Genomic DNA, 22,094 nt, shown 5'->3' with positions numbered 1-22,094 from the left:
GTGATTGGTGGGCTAGTAAAAAAGAATTGAAAAAAATGAGGAAGACTGAATGTGCAGATAGGGGACTGAATGCAAAATGGCCAAAGATAGAAGATGAGAGTTTGAAACTGATTCAAGGCACTGGAATTAATACAAAAATGATTCAAATACACACTCGTAAGCTACTGCTAGAGTGGACCTTAACAGATTTTAAGGGTGGAGTTGGTCGGTGCTACAGAATTATGAAGTGTTATGGACTCAGTATGCGAACCAAAAGTAAAATATCTCATAAAATGCCACAAGAGTATGAAGAGAAAGTATTATATTTCCATCACTTTATTATTCAACACTGAAAGAAAACCAGTGTGGAACTAAGCCAAATTTCGAATTTGGATGGAACTCCTCTGTCATTTGATATGCTAAGTGACAGAACTGTTGCCATGAAAGGTGCTAAAACTGTAACTATAAAAAAAGTGGACATGAAAAAATGCACTACATTTTTGTCCTTTCATGTTGTGCTGGTGGTAATACACTTAATCCAATGATCATTCCAAACATAAAACAATGCCAAAACCTTCTGAAATGCTGCCAGGTGGTGGTGTTCACATACGTGACAAGGGTTGGATGCACAAGGTTCGTATGAAATTACAGATTAACAAGAGTTTGGGAGAGAAAGAAAGGTGCTTTATTGAAGAAGAGTTCTCTTCTTTTGCTAGATCAGTTTAGTAGTAATTTGAAAACATTTGTGCAAGAGAAAGTGAGACATGGAAATACAGAGCTTGCTGAATGAGATTTTCACTCTGCAGCGGAGTGTGCGCTGATATGAAACTTCCTGGCAGATTAAAACTGTGTGCCCGACCGAGACTCGAACTCGAGTTCCGAGTTCGAGTCTCGGTCGGGCACACAGTTTTAATCTGCCAGGAAGTTTCACAGAGTTTGCTGTTATTCTGGGAGGACTTACTTCACAATTGCAAACTCGTGGCTTCTCGATAAATAAATTATTTAAAATGCATATAAGAGAGGAACAGAACAAATGGATGATGGAAGAAACATGAATTCACTCCGAAGAGAGCTTTAAAACGACCTACAATCAAACAAGTGAGTCAGTGGATCGAACAGTAGTTGGATGATGGAAGAAACATGAATTCACTCCGAAGAGAGCTTTAAAACGACCTACAATCAAACAAGTGAGTCAGTGGATCGAACAGTAGTGTTCTAGAATGAGGGAAAACATTATTGTTAAATCTTTCACGAAGTGCAGCGTAAGTAATGCTCTTGATGCCAGTGAAGACCATCTTATATACGAAGAGAACAATGATAACAAATGAAGAAGAAGAAGAAGAAGAAATTTCAGAAGTTAAGATAACAATTTTTAGGGATTTTAAAGGTCAGTTCAATTTTATAAACTAAGGTCCTTTTTTTTCTTTTAGTCTGGCTTTGCAATCTAATAATACTGCTTCAAAATTAAGGTGTGTCGTATAGTCTATAAAATACATGTTGTCCATATGAGCTTGAACTGCATTCATCACACTTCACAATGGATTTAGTTCACACATAAGATGCGCTCTGGTTATTTTTCATGTTACGCGACACACTAAAGTTTTGGACTGGACATAACTATGATTTTTGACTTGTGTAAATTGGTTTTGTATTTGTGCCTGTCGTATATTTACTTTATTTGCAGGGCTTGAGAAACAGTGCGTGCTTACATTTGATTGGAATATTTGGTTGAAGAGGGAAACAGGAGTTGGTCCATAAGTGTAGGTGTTGAGGAGTGCAATAGTGCTTGCCTAGGAAAAGACCAATGGCATATAATTATGACGTGTGTTAAATCTGCAGGAAACAACAATGAAGCATGGAAAGAGCTGTGGGATTTCTGAGGCAATGACAGCTGAAGAGAATGGATAATTTACTAAATAAATTTACTAAATTAAATTTCATTTGATGAATAAATGAATGCAAAAAGACTATACACTCCAAAGAAATAAGTTAATGGTACTAATTAATGACATGTAGTAATCAGGAATGTGTATGTTACAGAATAAATAGTATTCAAATAAAAACAATCTGTTACAACAGAAGATATTCAGGTATGATACTAAAATTGAAAAACTGAAATAATTATAGTAAAGCTGAATAGATTGTTGTACAGAGTAGAGGTTTCTGTAGTAGTTATGTTAGTTATATACTCCAAGGTTGTAATTATTTGGTAACTTTTATAAAATTCATATCAGGAATGCCAGTATTTTCTTACTGATCACTGAATACGAGGTTCAAGATTGAAATAAGGAGGCAAAGAAAGAAAATATCATTTAAGATACAATTTAAGCATGAAGTTCTTGGTTTATATACCTGGAAGGACAGCAAAAAAATAAAAGCAATACATCATAGTTTGATTTTGAAGCTCTGTCCTTGCAGAAGCAAACAATTGGTTTTTGGTAACTATGGAGTTTTAACTTGCACGTGAAGTTCAGTCAAGGACATAGCCAAAGGCGGAGGGAGAGTTCAGAGGCGCACGCACGCGTCATGACCTAGTTGCCATGTAGTGAAATTGGAAGATATTTGATTTTAAATCATACAATGAAAAATGGATACACACTGTCAATAGCCAAAAAGGCAATTGATACATTTAAGTTATCCATATATCAACAGCACTATCTGTCAATCAGTTCAGTCCTCACATGCAGTTGAAATCAAGGTAAAGTGCTACCATTTACTGCTTTTGTTGTGTGTGCTGTTGTGATAGTTTCTAATTTACAGGTATTTTTGTAACAAGAAAGAGTAGGAAAACCAATTCTAATTTGTCTACTAACGTTAGGTTACGTTGCAAATATGCACGCACTACCACAACAGCCTAACTACCTATCTATAGCAGATTATGTTAGCACTGGAGTCATTGTTTGGAGACTGGTAGAACTTTTGGGGTGGAATATTTCAGTATTTCACAAGGTAGCAGAGCAATAAACATAATTACAAGTAACATTAAATTAATAACATTGCATAAAAATACACTTGCATTTGCTGTGTCACCCAAAAATTGTGTTGACCAATGAAAATATCACCCAAGTGGTGATGATTGCATTTCTTTAAAAATGTGTGTGGGATGTGTGGGGTAAGCTATGAATCACAAGCAGTCTGGTAATGATGTACCAGTTGTAAAGGACTGTATTGTCTGTTCATTTCAATAAAATAGAAGAGTTTATTTACTAAATAAAATAGTTCTGACTTCATTTAAATTAACTATTCCTGAGAATTCTAAAAATGTAGAGTATTTTTTTCACACCAAAATCCACGTAGAAAAAGCAGGCCGGAAGAAGAAATTCTGATGCGTGATAAACCCTAAAAATCTCAACACCTAGAATTAAAGGTGTTTCTGAACACTGTGACATACAGATGATTATCCGTGTGAATTGATTTACCATACTGACAACTATAAACTGTCTGATTAAATGACAGCGAGAGTATAGAGTTTTCTCATTTCAGTAGCGTGAGTGAATGGAGCTTCACTCACCACCTGCAAGTATGAAATGAGGACAATGTCCTACAGTAGTCTGGATTTTATCAGCGAAAACACACACACACACACACACACACACACACACACACACACACCTCACTAGCAGTTCACTCTCAAAGTCACCAATGACCTTTTTAGAGGACTATCTCAACATTTGTCTGAAATGACTTAGAGCAATGATGCATGTGGCCAGCCATTTATCTGATGGTTGGCTACCCCTCGCTGTTTGTTGTGTCCACCTGCTTAGCTGAGTGAGAACATGTTCGCTTACTATGTAGTGGGCCTGGGATCAATTCCTGGCCGGGTCGGAGATTTTCTTCACCCTTGGAATAGGTGTTGTGTTGTCATCGTCGTCATCATCACCACCACCACCAACATGCAAGTTGCACAAATTGGCATCACCTGAAATAAGACTTGTAACCCAGTGGCCAAACTTCCTCGGATGGGGATTCCTGGCCAACAATGCCATATGATCATTTTATTTTTTTACTGTTTTTTTTAAATTAATTTTTTATCATTGTTCATTCTCTCCTGGAAAACAGAGGGTAGGTCCTTGTGCACACTACTAAATGGCAATTTCAGCAGGATAATATTTATGAAATTATTTATATAAGCTATTCATTTTTATTTATTTCTATGCGACTCTTCCACACTCGCCAGTGAGGGGTTTGTGGCCTGCAGTAATAGTAAGTCTGTACACCCCTGACTTAGAGAATTTCGCTAAAAATCTGAATCAGGATGATAGGAGAGGGATCTGAACAAAACTATTCACATACATGAGTCTGCTTTGTCAGTCACTATTTATTTACTTTCTGTTTTCATTTTTCGTTTATATTTCATTATTCCTGCTGTTTTCCTTTCCATATTTTTTCTTCCTCCATTATTTACTCTGCCTTACTTTTATTGTCTTTGTAGTCTTTCTGGTACTCCTATCACCAGCCACTTGTTCCTATCCTGACTGGTCGGGTGTATGCTCTGCCACTTAATGATTAGTTTCATGGCTCTAGGTGCCTTTTTCATTTCATTCTCGTCTTTTTACCAGAATTCATAACAGAATTCTCTGGGTACCTTTTCTAAGTAATTCTCAGGCTACAACATCCCTTCTTCTCTTCACTCAAAGACTCTAAGTTGGAGGGGGGGGGGGGGGGCTGCCGCTTCTGAAAATTTGTGTTCTGTGGTCTACCATTCTATAAAGAAACCAGTTCTTGCAAACAAAGTGACAAAATCTTCCACTGGTCCTCCCCCTGCTGTGCTACATAACCAAGTCAGTGGGTTCACACTTCATAGTTCATGCTGGAGATAAGACTCTGTGTGTGATATAGATTTTTCTGATAAAATAGCTTTGACCAGAACCAGCACTATTCTTCTTCTTCTTCTTCATCTTACACTGACAATGACAGTAAACAATAAACCTCTTCACATTATAATTAGCAGACTGGGTAACTTACTGTCACCTTTGCTATCCTGTTCCAATTGTTCAGTAAGTTCCGCAACAGCTTCAGCACCTCCAAGATAACGCTCAGAAACACCAATCCTGGATAGAATGCACTTTGCTTCCCAACGGCGACGTGCTGAACCTCGTACAGATTCTGTTCTAGGCCTTGATTCCGCAACCAAACTTGCCCAATCTACACCCAAAGCGTCCCCAATGCCTGAGAGAAACATATTAAGAATTAGTGGCTGAAGTTGCATTATAGCATTTAATTAAAGAAATTTAATTATATTATTATGTATATAAATTAAATTAATTACTTACATTACTTTAATTAAAGGTATTTTTACAATCTAAAACTACTTCGTGTAAGTTAACTCTATGCAGACATAGTGAGAAGATGACCACTCATCAAAAATTAATTATGTGATGTTCTTTACAGAATTCTTAGTATCAAATGGCAAATGTGATATCTCACATTAAAAATAAATTGATGTAAGCAATAAAATGAACAAACATGTCAAATCTTTTAAATTTTCTTATATTATAACAACTACTTTAGCTATCAATTGAATATAACATTCCATTAATGTCACATTTCATGCTAAAATACTTGTTTTATGTATTTGAAACTGGAAATAATGATAACTTTTAAAAAATCAAAACATGTTTCAAATCTGAATTAGCAAACATCCGTCTTCACAACAATGTTTTTAAATACTTTCAACCAGTTACAACTCATCCAAGCAATCTAAGAATTTTAAGACTTAGAGCTTTGGTGTCTTCATTAATCAGCACTATCGGGCACTGATTTTAGTTTTTTCATCTACATGGAACTCGTAAATGATAAGGAGTAGCAATTAAACTTATGCTATTCTTGCCTTGTGCCACTCCTCCCACCAAACTCAAATTACCAACTCCTCTTTCAGTGCATTTGTATTTCCTACTTTTTATATTTCTCTACTTATCTACCTCATAGCACCAGTCCTTTGCAGGTCTAGACACATGAACTGGGTTCTCCACTCACAATTACTTTGTCTGCATCACTCAGCTATGATATAATTAACTTCTTCTTTTTGTGTAACATTACATGTCACATTGCCTGCAAAGTCTTTGAGGCACAATTTTGAAAGCTGAACAGAATTCAGTATCTTCTGTCTTTCCATCCATTGCTCATCTTTGCTTCTTATGGCTACAGTAAAAACCTCAAATTAAGCCAATTTTGAACAATTCCCATATCCATAAAAATTATAAAAATGCATGCATATATGTATATTCTCATCTCCACCTAAACCACTGAACTGATTTCAACACAACTTGATACACATATCACCTACTGTCTGGAAAGAACTGCTAGGGGGGTGGGGGTAAGAACCACCTACTTATCAAACGCGCGGGGGTGGGGATGACAATGAAATGTAGTCCATGATACGCAAATTCACCGACTTTATTCATCCGGTATCTGAGTATGAGAGCACTTAGTGACTTGCAACAAACTTTATAAACAATTTCTAATCTTTACAAAACCTTTTTTCACTGACAACTCCCACAGAATCACGAAAGGAAGAAAGTTTATAGCTTACTACATTTTCGCTGTTCATGCAGTAAAATTGTCGCATTAGGCATGACATTTTAATTTATTATTTCTCAACTACTAGCTGTACACATAATATATTTTGCATATGGTATTCACATATAGGACTGAATGTACCTACAAAATTACGTCATCGTGTGACACACAGCTCAGGAGATAAAGGAATCATGAACATTGACCTGCACGAAAATGAAACTGCAGGATGAAATTTGTTAGAGATACATGTGAACTGTGTGTATAAAAGTCTGTGAAATACATGTGATGTGTGTACAGAGCAAAGCCATGGGTAAAAAGCCCCTCCTAAGCCCCTGGAAACATTTCAACCACACTTGGCACATATATTACTTACTACTTGGGAAGACATACTCTAAGGGTAAGAAACAGCAACCTTGTATTGAGGCAGGAGAACTAAAGTGGAGAGAGAAAAGGGAATGGGAGACTTTGGGGGAGAGGGGGTGTAGGTGGAGGATGGGGGATGGTTGGTTGGTTTTTTGGGGGAAGAGACCAAACAGCGAGGTCATCGGTCTCATCGGATTAGGGAAGGACAGGGAAAGAAGTCAGCCGTGCCCTTTCAGAGGAACCATCCCAGCATTTGCCTGGAGCGATTTAGGGAAATCACGGAAAACCTAAATCAGGATGGCCGGACACGGGATTGAACCGTCGTCCTCCCGAATGAGAGTCCAGTGTGGGAGGATGGGGGAGTTTGGGCCCTCGGGCAGTGGTGGAGGGGGCTGTGGGTCAGTGAGATTAGCACATATAGCATCCAGAAAGATAACAGAATAAGGCTGCATTGGAAGGACATCTCCCATCCATGTAATTCAGACAAGCTGCTGTTGTTGGGGAAGGATTGAGATGATAGGAGTAGAGAATCAGACACTGAAATTGAGCATAATGTGCTTAGCAGCAAGTTCACACACTGTATGACCATCTCTGTATTTGGCCACAGTTTGGCGGTATCCATTCATTTTGGTTGGCAGTTGGATGGTGCTCACGCCCACATAAAATGCCGTGTGGATATTGCAACAGAATTGGCATATGACATGATTGCTTTTGAAGGTGGTCCTGCCTCTGGGGGGAAAGGATAAGCCTGTGATAGGACTGGAGTAGGGGGTGTTGTGCCTGTGTATTGACCAGGTCTAGCACCAGGGTCTTCCACAGGAGTATGGCAACTCAGATCCATTTCTCATTTCAAATTCCAATCGAGTTAAAGTTATAGAAATATTTTGTGAGTCATACCATCTGAATTGTATCAAAGCTGTATCATTTTGGATTGATCTGATCAGTGGGCAGGATATGTATATATTGGTATAATCTAGCCTTTTGGAATACCAATGTATGTATAGTTCAACAACTGAATTTGTTTGGAGGACACCTGAGGACCATATTCTTAATCAACTTATGGCGAAGTTACCAACTGCTGCAAAATACAGTGTTTTTTATATTTGAAAACTATGTCAAAACACACAAATGATTCTAGGACAATGCAAGGATCCAGGGAAAAATTTTTGGATCAATGTTATGACGTTTATCTGATAATAGTTCCTAAGTAAAACATTATATTAGTGTGTAAGTAAGGTAGTAAACAATTGTTAGATGTTTTTTAATTAACCTTTACCAGCTTTGGACTCCTCTTGCAATTCCTCATCTGATATATCCTCGAAGTCCAGATGGTCAATTGTTTCTTCATCATGCGGTCTGTCATCCATTCTAGAAGCACCAAAAATCTCTCTGAAATGACATGCAATACTTTAAATTTATAGAAAGGCAATTATGTTTGAAGTAAGATTCCATCATGACAGTAGGACAAGCTGACGATCTGAAGTCTACTGGAGAAGGGGAATGAACATCATCATGTATTAAAAGAGCTTGCAACTTGGAAAATAAATAAGTAATTTAATTACACAAACAGAATATGTTGATCATTCTATATTAAGTTTTACAACACCACAATAAATTCACCATTTTCATACACCAAATGAAACGGACATTTTATTTATTTTTTTAACAAAATTGCTGCTATTTGTATAAATTATTCACATATACTAAGAATGTTCCATGTCTATATGTTTGGCCAAATATGCTCACCTGTTATCAGCTTCTCGTGCTGAATCGGACACAACCAATGTACGCTCCTCATGCTCTGCAGTGTCATGATCCCCACCTTCTTGATCCTTCACACATATGGATGCAGCTAAGGATGTTGGTACCTCCTTAGGCACCTGCATGTTACTTGGTACATCCTGGAATAATTATGAGAAAAATATGATAAGAAATAATAGAATGATTGCCTAAACAACTTATCAACACAAAGAATTGTATAATGAATGATTAATTGTTTTTCATTTAAAAGTAATCTGTATTCTGAATTAATCCAGAAAACACCATGTGCACCAGAAACAGTGACCTGTTTTAAACACTATACAGGTGGTGGGCAAAAATATGGAGACACAAAAAGCAACACATTACCACGCCTATTATGGTGTAGGAAAACTGTTGGCACTCAAAACAGCTTCCAGCTGTCTTGGAATGGGTAAATACAGATCCCGTATGGCTTTCCTGCAAAAAATGCCAAGTTAAGATAATAATGATGGAGGTAGACATCGATCTGCACCCTTCTCTCCACAGCTGACCATAAACGCTCAATAATATTGAGATCTAGTGACTGGTGGCCAGGGGAGGTCAAAATTCATCCTCATGCTCACAAAAACCAGTCGTAGACGATGTGAGCTGTGTGAACAGGGGTTCTGTCATCTTCGAACAAACATTGTACTTAGGGATGGACCTGATCAGCCAAAATGGTCACATAATCCTTGGGAGTAATGTGACCTTGCAGAGTAACCGTGGGGCCCAAGCAGTACCATGATATGGCTACCCAAATCATCATTGAGCCTCCACCATGTTTCACTCTTTGGACGTAAACTCAGCCAGAAGTTGGGAACAGTGTGCAACAGGACTCGCCCAGCCAAATGACTTTCTCCCACTGCTCAGCCAAATGACTTTCTCCCACTGCTCCACAGTCCAGGTGTAATGGCTTCGGTACCACTCTTTTCCTGTTACGGATATCTGCATAAGTGATGGTGGTTTTGGAAATCCACCTCACCCCAATTCCCTGCTTAAGTAGCTCCCTTCATGTTGTTTTGGTGCTGACAAGGTTTGCAAGTGCGTCATTCAGTTCTGCAGTGACTTCTGCAGTTGTCCTCCTCTTACTTTTTGTCGCAGTGTTCTTCAATGATACAGACTTTCATCTGTGTTGTGACTTAGTGGTTGATATTATTCTGCTTTCCTTGTATGCGGTATAAATCTTTGATATTGTGTCTCTTGAAACACCAAAGACTTCAGTGTTCTTGTTTATGGAAGCACCCACCATATGAGCACCAACAATCTGTCCATGTTCGACATCACTTAGCTCCGGCATAATTAACTCGTATCTACACAAAACACTGTTCTGACCGTGACTGACACTTACTACATATTGTGGACACTACACACAGGTGCTGTTCGTGGTGGAATAAATACAACATAGCAAGCATCTGCATTTAATTTCAAGAATGTAATTCTCCCATTTCCATATTTCTGTCCACCCCTGCATTTAAGCATGAAGAATTAAAACTACATATGATTAACAATATACTATCGCTATACTGCTCAATAGTATTTGTAGCTTTTCTATTTAAATGTAATACCATAAATCATACAGAATGCTGCTACTCAGGACATAAACAACTAAATAAATAAGCAAAAAAAAAAATGAAATAGTGTTGCTCCCTCTTCAGTTACAATAACTTGCTGCTGTTTAAGTTCTGTTGGTAACGTGATATTTAATTCATAACATTGGTATTTTCCAAAGAAGATAGTTACGTGCATTTGTAACACCTAGAGCTTGTTTCAATACATTAATACTTGCCTCATTTATGAAAGAATATTCAATCCTTGAATATAAATAATCAGATACAATTTAGTAGGACTGGCTAGTTAAACATGTTTTTAATTTCTTTTGACTTGGTACAGGTTCCCATTTTCTTGCCTCATGTTAGATGGGAGAGAGCATCAAACTCCTATCTTAATTCTTGACAATGAGGCATGGTGTACATGAACATTATTTTTGTGTGTCTTGTATTGCGACTGTGCCAGCCACAGTTAATCTACAATTGATTTTTATTATGAACAGCAAAAACCATTTACTGACAAAGGAGTATAAGAACTGCAACATATTTAAAAAGACATCTGCGAGTTGTATAGTTATCTACTTTACACGCCACTCTTACTGCTCTCTTCTACTGAGTAACTACTCCATTTACTTCAGGTGCATTCCACCAGACAATAATTTCATATGACAACAGGTAGATATAGTATCTAAAATAAGCCAACATCTTTGTCTTTATGTCAACACAATAGCTGTCTACTTCTAAAAGCAAAACATGCTGAACTGAGCTTCTTAAGTACTTTATCTATGTTCAGACTGCATTTTAACTTGTTATCCAGCTGGACTCCAAAGACTTTTACCTGTTTCATTTACTGTATCGCCATTCATGTCTACTTCTCGTCATTTTTACTCCTTAAAAATTGCATACTATGAGCCTGAATGAAATTAAGACTTAAATGTGTGCTGTGAATCAGTAGTATGCCTCTTAAGCTATCATTTGTGCTTTGTTTTTTAATTTTGAGTTTGGACCCTTGAGCAGTACATTTGTCATCAGCAAAAACCACATTTTGATAAGAACCCATTTAAGTCAATGAAAGATGGATTATACAAGTTAAGGACAAAAGTGGCGTCAATATTTATTCTTGTGGGACTCGCCCCCCATTACGGCATTATCATAATTTTTGTGACACAGTCTGAGACTATAACCCTCTGCTTTCTGTTTAATAATTCAATCAAAGCACAGTTATGTCATTAATGTCACAACATTTTAGTTTTCAAAGTACAATTTTTTGGTCCTCGCAGTCACTATGTAATCTAGGAAGCAAGCCATTTATAGTATAACTGGTCCCACCTTGTAGTAGCCTTCCATGATGGAATTTGTCCATTCCAGCTGATGTAAAAGTGTAGCCAAAACAAATCCTGTGTTTATAGATTACACTATATCCATATGTAAAAAATGCTTTGATAGCAAAAGAATGATGATAATTCAACCCACACTCTGTACTGATTGCTGTATACACTGGGCTGCAACGCAAAAACCAGCATGACTTTCAAGGTGGAAACACATTGAAATTTCCTGGCACATTAAAACAGTGTGCCAGATTGGGACTCAAAGCAAGGATTATGCCTTGGCAGGCAAGTGCTTTACGAACAGAGCTACCTGAGCATGACATATGCCCCATCCTCATAGCTTTGTTTCCTCCAGTACCTTATTTCCTATCTTCCAACCTTTAGCTACGAGTTTTCATCTGCCAGGAAGTTCCACAACAGTGAACACTCCGCAGCTACACAATGCTTTTAACCTGTGATCACTCATGCTTGTGAAAAAATCTTAACATTCATTATTTTACTGAAATATTTAAACATATTTAAAAGATATTGAAATGCTGATCTAGAAATGCTTTCTTTGATATCTCCATCTGCAATTCATGCATCTTTTGTCGGTCAATTCATGCATCTTTTGTCGGTCAAATTATAAATAAAGGTTACAGATAGTGGTTTTGTCTGAAGCAGTGCACACTGTCAGATTTTTCTTTTCTTACGTAGAAGTTATTTTGTAACAATTTCCAGTGCATTCCTAAAACACCATCTTGCTGCTCTTTTAGTCTGTTTCTTTTTACTGGTAATATGTGAGTCAGTTAATTTTTTTCTCCTGAATGTATTCTGCATATACTTAATAAGGTAAGTATTCTTACTCAAATTTACATACTGCATCAATCTGTTACGCGAAGTATATGAAATGTTCTGTCAGATGTTGAAATGTATACAATTTTACAGTGAAGGAGTCATGCCAGATGAATGGGTACTGATGTAGCTAGAGCAATCAGCAATGAGAATATCTACATCAAGGGCCAGTCTTCAGATACTGGCAAACAGCTTGAGCATGAAGAGACTGACACAACAACAGAGCAGTCTGACCACAATTCTGAAACTTATTCAATTTGTGATATGCATCAAGGTAGGGATGGAAAAACAAAATGGCTCAAGCATAAAACTCCTCCAGTAAAAACTGTTCATCAGCTTCCAGGTATAAGGTGGAAGCAAAAAATTCAAAAAACATTCAGGATTGTTGGAAGCTTTAATTGACTGCATTGTAAAATACACTAATCAAGAAGTAGACAGAATGACAGCAGATTATACAATGAGTATCTGAGACTTCCCATAGACCAATTTTGAAAACTTAACTGTTTTTCTTGATGTTTTATACCTCACATGAGTGATCTACCTCAGATTAGTAAAATGGGAGTGAAGTTAACCTTAGTTATTCATTTACTATGATTATTTCCAAGTACTGTTGACAGAGATGTGAATGTATTGATAAACTGCATGTGAATGTAATGATAAACTGTGTAACTACTGCATATTAAATTATTTTAGGTTAAGCAATATATATGTTTAATTTTATGTTTAAGTATATTTATAATGTGTTGGTAACACTAAGGAAGTAATTTACACGATAAATGTATCTCCGTATGGAACTTACAGCTGAAAACATGACAGCAATATGTGTGAACCATTGTGGTTAACAATGCAATGTATACATCAGCTTCCTAGGAAGCCATTAGCAATAATGGTATAAGTGCACTCCATACACAGTGTTAATCCCTAGTGCTTAAATGTAATCAGTCAATATTTCTGCCACAATCTGTATCTTAAAACAATGAAAACAGATATTCAAATTACACACAAAGATTGCAAGCAAAAAATGGAAATGTGAGAAATGGAGAGGGCACAGGCAATTATAAACCAGAAAAAAAAGGGGGAGGAGGAGGGGGAGGGGGGGGGGTGGAGGAGGAGGGAGGGAGGGAGGGAGGGAGAGAGAGAGAGAGAGAGAGAGAGAGAGAGAGAGAGAGAGAGAGAGAGAGAGAGAGAAAAGAACTATAAAACCAAAAGAATCTTTCTAAATTAACATTCTATAAGCAATATGTGACAGGAAAATACCAAAAACTGGCTCAGAAGTTGTATATTTAATGCCACTAAATACAGAACCTCATTTAGCAGACTGTGATATACATAAATGATGACTGTTTTGGAATTAAACATGAAAGAATGTTGACCAAAGTAAGAGACTTTGTAAAATCATAAATAATATTGTAATGAAACAGCATTTTCCAATTGACCATTCTGAAATTTCTTCATAATTTAAAAGTTCAACAAATAAAATTCTGAAGAGAAAATCCAAGAAAAATTGCTCAGAAAGCTGTTCAGGAATTGAATGTTGTGCTAAAGAATATGAAGAATGAACTGAAGTTGTTGAGTACAGATGATCTGATTAATAAATCACCGAGCATGTTGAATATCATGGGATCAAGAAAGAACAACGAACAATTTTAAATACCAAATAGCACAGGAACAATACAATGCTTTAATGATAATGGATTTGTTTGTTCAGAAAGGCACTCAAAACATAGCACACAACTTGAATGTAAAATGTGGTTTGTTTATCGTAATATTATCAGTGACCCCTGATACACGGAATAAAAAAGGAAACATCGGACCATTTCAAGGGTATAAAATGGAAAACCAATATGATCATTCTCAAATATGACAACATCCAGCTATGAACAACCTACCTTTACAATGAGAACAACAGTCTGAACAATTTCACTTACACTGCAAGCTTCTGTAGTAATACACTCAAAACATACCTTACACTGTTAGATATAATATGATGTGTGTGCAAAGCATATTCAGTAGAATAATGCCATGGATGCAGAAATTAGCTCAACAAAATGTTTGCATTATAGTCTTAGTATAGATAGCAACAAAACTGTTGTGATCTATGCTCATATTGCAGATTTTATCAAAGGACCTCAAAGAAATCAAAAAAGAATGTAAACTTTGTTACTGGATGAAATTCCACCAGTCAGACATTTGCTATTTACTGAGCAGCATTCATAGACATTATTTACAATATGTATGATAACTGAAATTATTCTAAGGAAAAATATAATTACACATATGAAAGGGGTTGCTGTTTTCAAAGGCATAACCAAATCAATGAATACTAGAGTGGACTCCCAAATATTTATAAGCCTCCACTCGCTGACTCATTGCAAATATGAAATAATTAGCTGGAACGTAAGCGAAGTACCACAACTGCCTCTGTATCACTGGCCTCAGAAACTGTTTGTTAATAAGGGTAAAGGAAAGTTGTATATTGCAAAAAGAAATAACACTTTAAAAATAGCAGATTTTGACCATCTTTCACGTTAATCTGCTGATGACATTAAATATTCTCATGGGCAAGTTGTGTGTAATATATGAAAACTACGTGAGACAAGGACAACAAGGAAGAAGTCAGCACACTCGATTATAATCTCATTAATTATTTACTTTCCCAATTAAAAGTACTCTGGGTAATACACCAATCACGATGTTGATAATATTTTGGAGTGACTTATATAAGTGAAAATGTTGTATTGTGATTTTTTTATTCTGAAATTAATTTTTCATTAGCATGCCCAACAACAATTGCAGATTCTTCATGTTATCATTCAATATTCTATGTCTTCTGCTGGCTAAATCTTCACTGGGAAATCTTACTTGAAAACTAAAAGCCCAGCAGCTATGGACAGTCAAGTCTGAGCCCATGTAATGCTCTTACATACATGTGAGACATACCAAACAATGTAGCTCAAGCAGTGCACATCACATGCACATAGTGTGGCTACCTCATTTTTACCTGCTCTATCTTTTGCACATTGACACCTATGGTATTGAATGCTACCCTGCAAATCAACCAATAGCAAAAAAAAACTGTTCCATGCACAGAAGCGAGGAATAAGGAGTACATCCTAGGCACTCGTTCAGGGATCTGTTTAGAGCTCTACAAATCCTTACAACACCTGCCCAATATATTTTTTCCCTGATGTGGTTTGTTTCAAAAAATAGCAACTTATTCAAAATCAATAGCTCATACTACAGTTACAACACCCGAAGGAAACTGGATATCCATTATGAGCTAAAAACTAAAAGCATGGTCCAGAAGGGGGTTTTATACAATGGCACCAAGATTTTTAATGCCCTCCCACCGCACATTAAGGAACTGGTTGGAAACATGCCAAAGTTTGAAGAAAATCTGAAGCAGTTCCTTTTAGATGAACCTTGTTACAGTATTGATGAATTTCTCAGCAAAAATGCATAGAATCTCTTGTTTGTGCTTAAACCTTACTGTGTGACCTTTACAATTGATTAATCATACTCTGTAAGTACAGTGTAACTTAATACAATACCCAAATTTATGTATGACTGTATATTCTTTTAGATGTCCTGTATCTTAACTATTATGTAAGGGTATATGCTAAACTTCACAGTTTCTTTAATCTAATGATAAGATCAATGTATCTGTGCACAACACAATAATCTGTAAAAACCTTGACTCGTTCTATATCCAGGGATATGTTCCCATATGGATCTATGTAACACGAAATAAATAAATAAAATGCAGAGTGCCATGACTCCAAAATTATTCTATTCTTCTTCAGCAAATTTTACAAAATAGTGGAAAATTAGGGTCATAATTATAAATCAAGAAGAGATGCAGCAAACAGTAGCTTTGTGTGTGTGTCTGTAAGACATGTTTGGACACCTTAACGGTTAAACCAACTCCCCTGACGGACACAGGTTGTTTCAAATAACAGCTTGGTACACATTTTTCATCTGTCATAGAGATTCTAAAAAATGTAAATTTTAAACACCATCAGGCATGAAGATAACAAAGCCTCTTAAAGTGAACTGAATTTTGTTTGACAAAGTCTACACAGACTGGTTCAAATGGCTCTGAGCACTATGGGACTCAACTGCTGAGGTCATTAGTCCCCTAGAACTTAGAACTAGTTAAACCGAACTAACCTAAGGACATCTCAAACATCCATGCCCGAGGCAGGATTCGAACCTGCGACCGTAGTGGTCTTGCGGTTCCAGACTGCAGCGCCTTTAACCGCACAGCCACTTCAGCCGGCCGTCTACACAGAAATTAAAGAAATAGGTAATAAAATAAACAAAATTGATTATTTAATGTATTTATCTATCCTGCCCATATTCTCCAATACAATAGAAAATAAATGAAAAAGTTAATACTTCCAAACGTTGTGGAAGTTTGTTCAGCATTTTATCAAACTCATGAAGTAAAATGAAACATTTATAATCTCTGGCTCACCTTTCACAAAACTGGAAGTCAACTACAATGACAACCATAGTTTCACTTGCGGGCAAGTGATGAAATACTTTGTCTGTGATTTATACCGTTACATTTTGTATGAACATGAGTTCTCTGACAGGCAATAATAAAACTTGTGGAAAGAGGACATGGGAAAAGTCATTCACACATCTTACTACCAGGAAAGAAAAACTGGTGATGATGGTAGCTTGTAATAACAATTCTGAAATTTCAGCATTTCAAACACTAAGCAGTTTGTCATGGGATTCAATGAAGTGTTCTGAACAATGTTTCCAGCCTGTGCAATAAGAATTGAGTATTTGGGTACTCCTTTGGGATTATTTGCAGGAATGATGTGTTTTCAGCAACAGCACTTCATCAGTCTACTATGATCTGCATTTTACAGTCATTATCAATTGGCAAAGTGAAACAACTTACTAAATGTTCTAAAATCATGAATAACAGTATGAATCTGAAAAGTACAAATAAGATGAGAATTGCAAGCATTGTAGAGCAAACACTGGAAAGAAAATAAAATAAAAAAAGCATGGAAAAAAAACAACAGTAGCTGGAGTACATGAGTAAAAGGTATACAGCAAGTGCTGGAAATGCTTCGGTTGACTCAGTGTGGACAGAATGGGGTAAGCTGCTGATCTAAGTCACTAAGGAAACAGTCATTTGATGATGGCCTAGTAACTGTGAAAAGATACCACAGAATCAAGTGAGCTACACTGCATGACGATATGCTGACATCATTAGTGTCTATCAACAGATGTAGGCAGAATAATCATGACAGCATTAATAAATCAGCTATTTGCATGATGTCATACCTTAGAACATAGACAAAAAATGAACATCAAAGACTTGTCCACTTTGTACAGTGGAAGTGACAGAAAACTGTGACTCATGTGATACCGGAAATGCTGAAGCTGAGGAAGCGATTAAGGAGACCAAACAGCTGCCACCAATTCCTAGTTCGCCTCCCCTTCCCACTGGGGACAAAAGCAGTGTACCCCTTCTGTTTGCATAAAGAGTAAATTCCATGCACCTAGTGTTAGAAAGCATACTGAATGTCTACACGACATGTATTTGAGATGGACCACGGGAGCCAACCCTGCATTCACCTAGTGGGATGTGGGAAACTGCCTAAAAGTCACATCTAGGCTGGGTGGCACACCAACCACTTGTCATCAATCTGCCAGGCTGATTCGATCTGGGGCCAGCATACCTCCCTGACCCTGAAGAGGTTGTGTTAACTTGCACGGGTGCACGGGTACCTCGGCAAGTGAAACCAGAAAACTATTCAACAAAATCATGACCATTTTGGCAATTTACAGCTACCAGGAATATACTTTTTGTTACATCTTATCAATTATTATGTCAGAATTTCATTTCCCAGGAGAACATCAGATCAAGAGATGCACTGCTAATGCACAGAGCAATAGTGGCATTAATATCCAATGAGGAACACTGACGTGATTCATAAAATTGATTACATCTCATCACAGATATGGTGTGTTTTCGGAGGGAAAATGGTCCATTCTAAAAGCTCAGAATCACACAACAGATTGACAAATACAAATTATATAAATTATTAAATTCACACTTAATAATGAAAACAATCAATTTTTACAGTCCTCCTCTATTTATAGCAGATTTTTCATGTTTTGTAGCAGCTTGTCTGATCATTATGATGGCAAATATAAAATGTTTACTTGCTTAAAGTGAAACACACAAAATTTATTGCAGAAAATTAAATTCTTGCAAAGTTTAAATGGAGTGAATGGGGAATGTTTTGACTTAGACTGTACGTCTGTTATGGTATCTTCATAGTCACACATTTAGTTTTGGCTTATGAACCAGTTTCAGCTTGCCCAGAAAAAAAGTCAGACAGATGAAAATGGAAGTGAATTGACCTGATGTGCTACCATTCATCATGGTTCACAAATTATATTCTTTCTGATGGTCTGACAAATAGTTGAAAGTAGGACTGGTAAACAGTCACTAACTTTCTCTAAAAATATAAAAAGAATAAAAAGAGTGAGACATATAATTCAGGTTATAGATGATTGATTATTATTATTCTGGCATCACTCACAATTTTTTAAATTTTCTATTTGCAGTCTGATGTATTTCAGAGCTATAGCTCTATTTTCAAGGGCTGTATGAATACAATGAACATTACATCTCTTCAGTTTTTCACCTAACAGTGAACAGAATGACAAAGCTGTTAGATATATCAAGATAAACTATACCTCTGGCAGGATTAATGAGATAAAGCTAGAGAAATGATAGAAACAAAGTCTAGTAGCATGTTACCTGCATTTGACGATGTCATTCATCTTACGCATTGGTGAAGTACATGTAACGGCCAGTATATTCATACAGTCCTCAAAAATGGAGTTTCAGCTCCGAAATGCATTGAACAGCAGTTTGTAAATAAAAAGAATTGTGACTGATGATGGAATATTATTTATTAAAAATTCCTAACCTAGGAGTTAGGGTCACACACAGTCCACAACATAATGTCTATTTAATAATACAAATATAATTACAATCACACAATCATAAAAGAATTATACTTAAAGCTTAAAATGGATCAACAAGAAATTCTGGTAAGTGGACTCCAAGAAATGAGAGACACTGATCAGGAGCTGATGGAATCACAAGGATATAGAATTTACAAGGGAATATGAGAAAAAGAGTAATGAAGTAATGTCCAAAATTTGATACAGAATTTGTGGTCAACATCAAAATAATAGCGTTCAAAATAGAACTCAAAACACAATCCCAAAGCTTTCAACAGTGATTACAAACACTGCAAATACCATATACATATTAATAATGCCCATGCCCCAACTAATTATACAAAAATAAGAATAAAGACAGAGAAAATGTGGATGGATTTTGGGGGCTTTTAGATTAGACAGCAACAAATATTCATACCAAAATTTTAACCCTTTCATTGCTGCAGGCATGTATACGTCCTGCTATGCTATTACCTAGGTGTTGTGGACGTGTACACACATGCTATGGACATCTGAATGGGTCCTGAGCTACCAACCTCTCACTGCTGCAGACGAGTTAGTTCTATATTGGTGCATAAAAAAGTTTTGTGTATTTATCATACAGCATATGTGTCTCACTTCATGCTATTATATGCCACACAAAAAAATTTCAATATCTTGAATCATTTATGAGATATGACGATTGTTATGACCACATGATTCACAATTTGTGCGTAGAGATGAATGGGTGTGTAGTGTGGAACCTTCCTTCAGATATAAAACCCAGTAGCTCGAGCCGAAATGAGAAATCCTTCTGCTCTCAAAATTTAAACAAAATGTTGATGTCTTATCTACATTTCATTCACTATTCTGCACAAGCTGAAGTCACCCATATGCAAAGTTTACACAATGCATTTTTATCTTTGTAAAATCTTTAAAATTTCATGAACTTTTTTCCTCAATTTGTTGCAGCACTGTAACTATGCCATATAATGAAAATCAATTCAATCCTTTATCAAATTAAGATATCAGACTTCACGATGTACAAAAATCAAATCTTTTCGTGTAACAGTTTTATTAAAAATGGATTATAAGTATTTCACAGTAGCCAGCAAGTCCGCATGGATGGAACTAGGGTGTGTCGTGCCCAACCATCCTTTGGATACAAAACCCTATCAATCGAGAATGAAATGAGGTATCATTCTGGTCTCAAATAAAATTTCAATATCTTATCTACATTTTATTCACTGCAACGTATGAGCCAAAATCTACCATACGCAAAGTTTATGATTATTATTCACCTCTGCAAACTCTTTAAAATTTCATGCAATGTTTTACTTAATTTAATGCACCACAATAAGTACAATGGACAACAAAAATAAATTCAGTTCTTTATCGAGTGGCAACATCAGATTGGAAGATGTACAAAAATCAAATTTTTTTCACTACATAGTTTTCAAAAATTGGATAAGTATTTTACATCGACTGGAGCACCACCTCTCAGCACAGGCACCAGCCAGCATTTGGAGAGCAGAAGTCATAACAAAAGTTGCCTCAGGACAGAATGCAAAGAGCACAACTGTAGAAGTGAAAGGGTAAATGGAAACTTTAATGGCTGTTAAGAAGGGAAGATATATACATAGATGTTATTGACTGACCAGTACAAACAAGAATGGCATAAAACTAGTTGGATTCTGCAGAAGCCATGACATGATCTCTCAAAGTCAGCATCTTCAGAAGACCAAATAAACTCAAAACCTGAAAACAACCAGACTGAAAAAAAAAGGAGAATGGCAATTGGATCATGTTTGCATGGATAAGAACTGTCAACAGTGAAATTTACAATGTGAAAGTTCTGAGAGGACCAGACACCAGGCCAGATCATTATTTGTTAAAAAAATTAAATTCACTCAATTGAAAAAAAAATTTAACTCAAAAAAGAAGACAACCAATGCCCCTCAAACTGATAAACAACAGACTAGGAATATAAATCTAACAGATCATCTAGAGGAAATAATTCCTCAATTGAAATAAATAGCTGAACAAATTGCCTCAAGACACCCAAAGAAATTACACGAATGGTGGAAGAAAGAATGTGAGAAAACAGCAGCAGAAGACGGACAGCAAGCCCGGTTGAGATAACAGAGTCAAAAAACAGGCGAATCACAACTGGAACTCACAAAGCAAAGAAAGATAAGCAAAAAAAAAATAATTAGGAGGATTAAACGATAGTACAAAAAAGATATACCTTTAATGATGGAAACAAATAATAAGAAAACAAACCCACAAGATTACCACAAAATTTTGGGCAGGCAACTCCAAAGATATGATCCTTCAAAATTAATGCTACAAAATAAAAACAATAAGATGGTCATAGCAACAGAGGAAATGCAGACAATTCAACAGAAACATTTAACATACTGCTAAATTGTGAAGATCCCCCAACAATTCTTCAAATAAACACGGAAACCGCAATAAAACCAACACTATAAAATATAAACCCACCAACATTCCATGAAGTCTACAAAGCTTTGAGAGAGCTCAAGAATTACAAAGCATGTGGAGATGATTAAACATTGCAAAAATCTGGAAACATACAGCAGAACCACCAAAGACATCATTGCATGATAAAAATCTGGAACAAAGAAGAGCTTCCAGAACATGGGACTATGGATATAATACATCCATTACTCAAAAAGGAGAAAAAAAATTGGATAACTACTGAGGGATCTCCCTCTTGGATTGCACATATAAAGCCTTG

At 36.4% G+C, this 22,094-nt stretch overlaps 1 protein-coding gene across 7 annotated transcripts in view; it reads right to left on the bottom strand.

Moving 5' to 3' along the window:
• The window catches only part of LOC124593671 (zinc finger CCCH domain-containing protein 13-like), a 234,343-nt gene that overhangs the window by 3,762 nt on the left and 208,487 nt on the right, over positions 1-22,094 (bottom strand). For 3 of the 7 annotated variants that reach the window (XM_047131957.1, XM_047131964.1, XM_047131963.1), the window contains 3 exons: positions 8,608-8,762; positions 8,132-8,250; positions 4,945-5,148 (listed from right to left, as the gene is read on the bottom strand). In XM_047131957.1, the coding sequence (XP_046987913.1) occupies positions 4,945-5,148; positions 8,132-8,250; positions 8,608-8,762 (478 nt within the window). The remainder of the gene's footprint in view (positions 1-4,944; positions 5,149-8,131; positions 8,251-8,607; positions 8,763-22,094) is intronic. The other 4 variants (XM_047131959.1, XM_047131958.1, XM_047131961.1 and 1 more) reach the window with 4 other exon arrangements.

This window comes from Schistocerca americana, chromosome 2 (genome assembly GCF_021461395.2).
Source record: "Schistocerca americana isolate TAMUIC-IGC-003095 chromosome 2, iqSchAmer2.1, whole genome shotgun sequence".
In the NCBI taxonomy this organism is placed as follows: domain Eukaryota; kingdom Metazoa; phylum Arthropoda; class Insecta; order Orthoptera; family Acrididae; genus Schistocerca; species Schistocerca americana.
The sequence above is the reverse complement of the archived record's forward strand: the minus strand, read 5'-3'. Positions and strand labels throughout refer to the sequence as shown.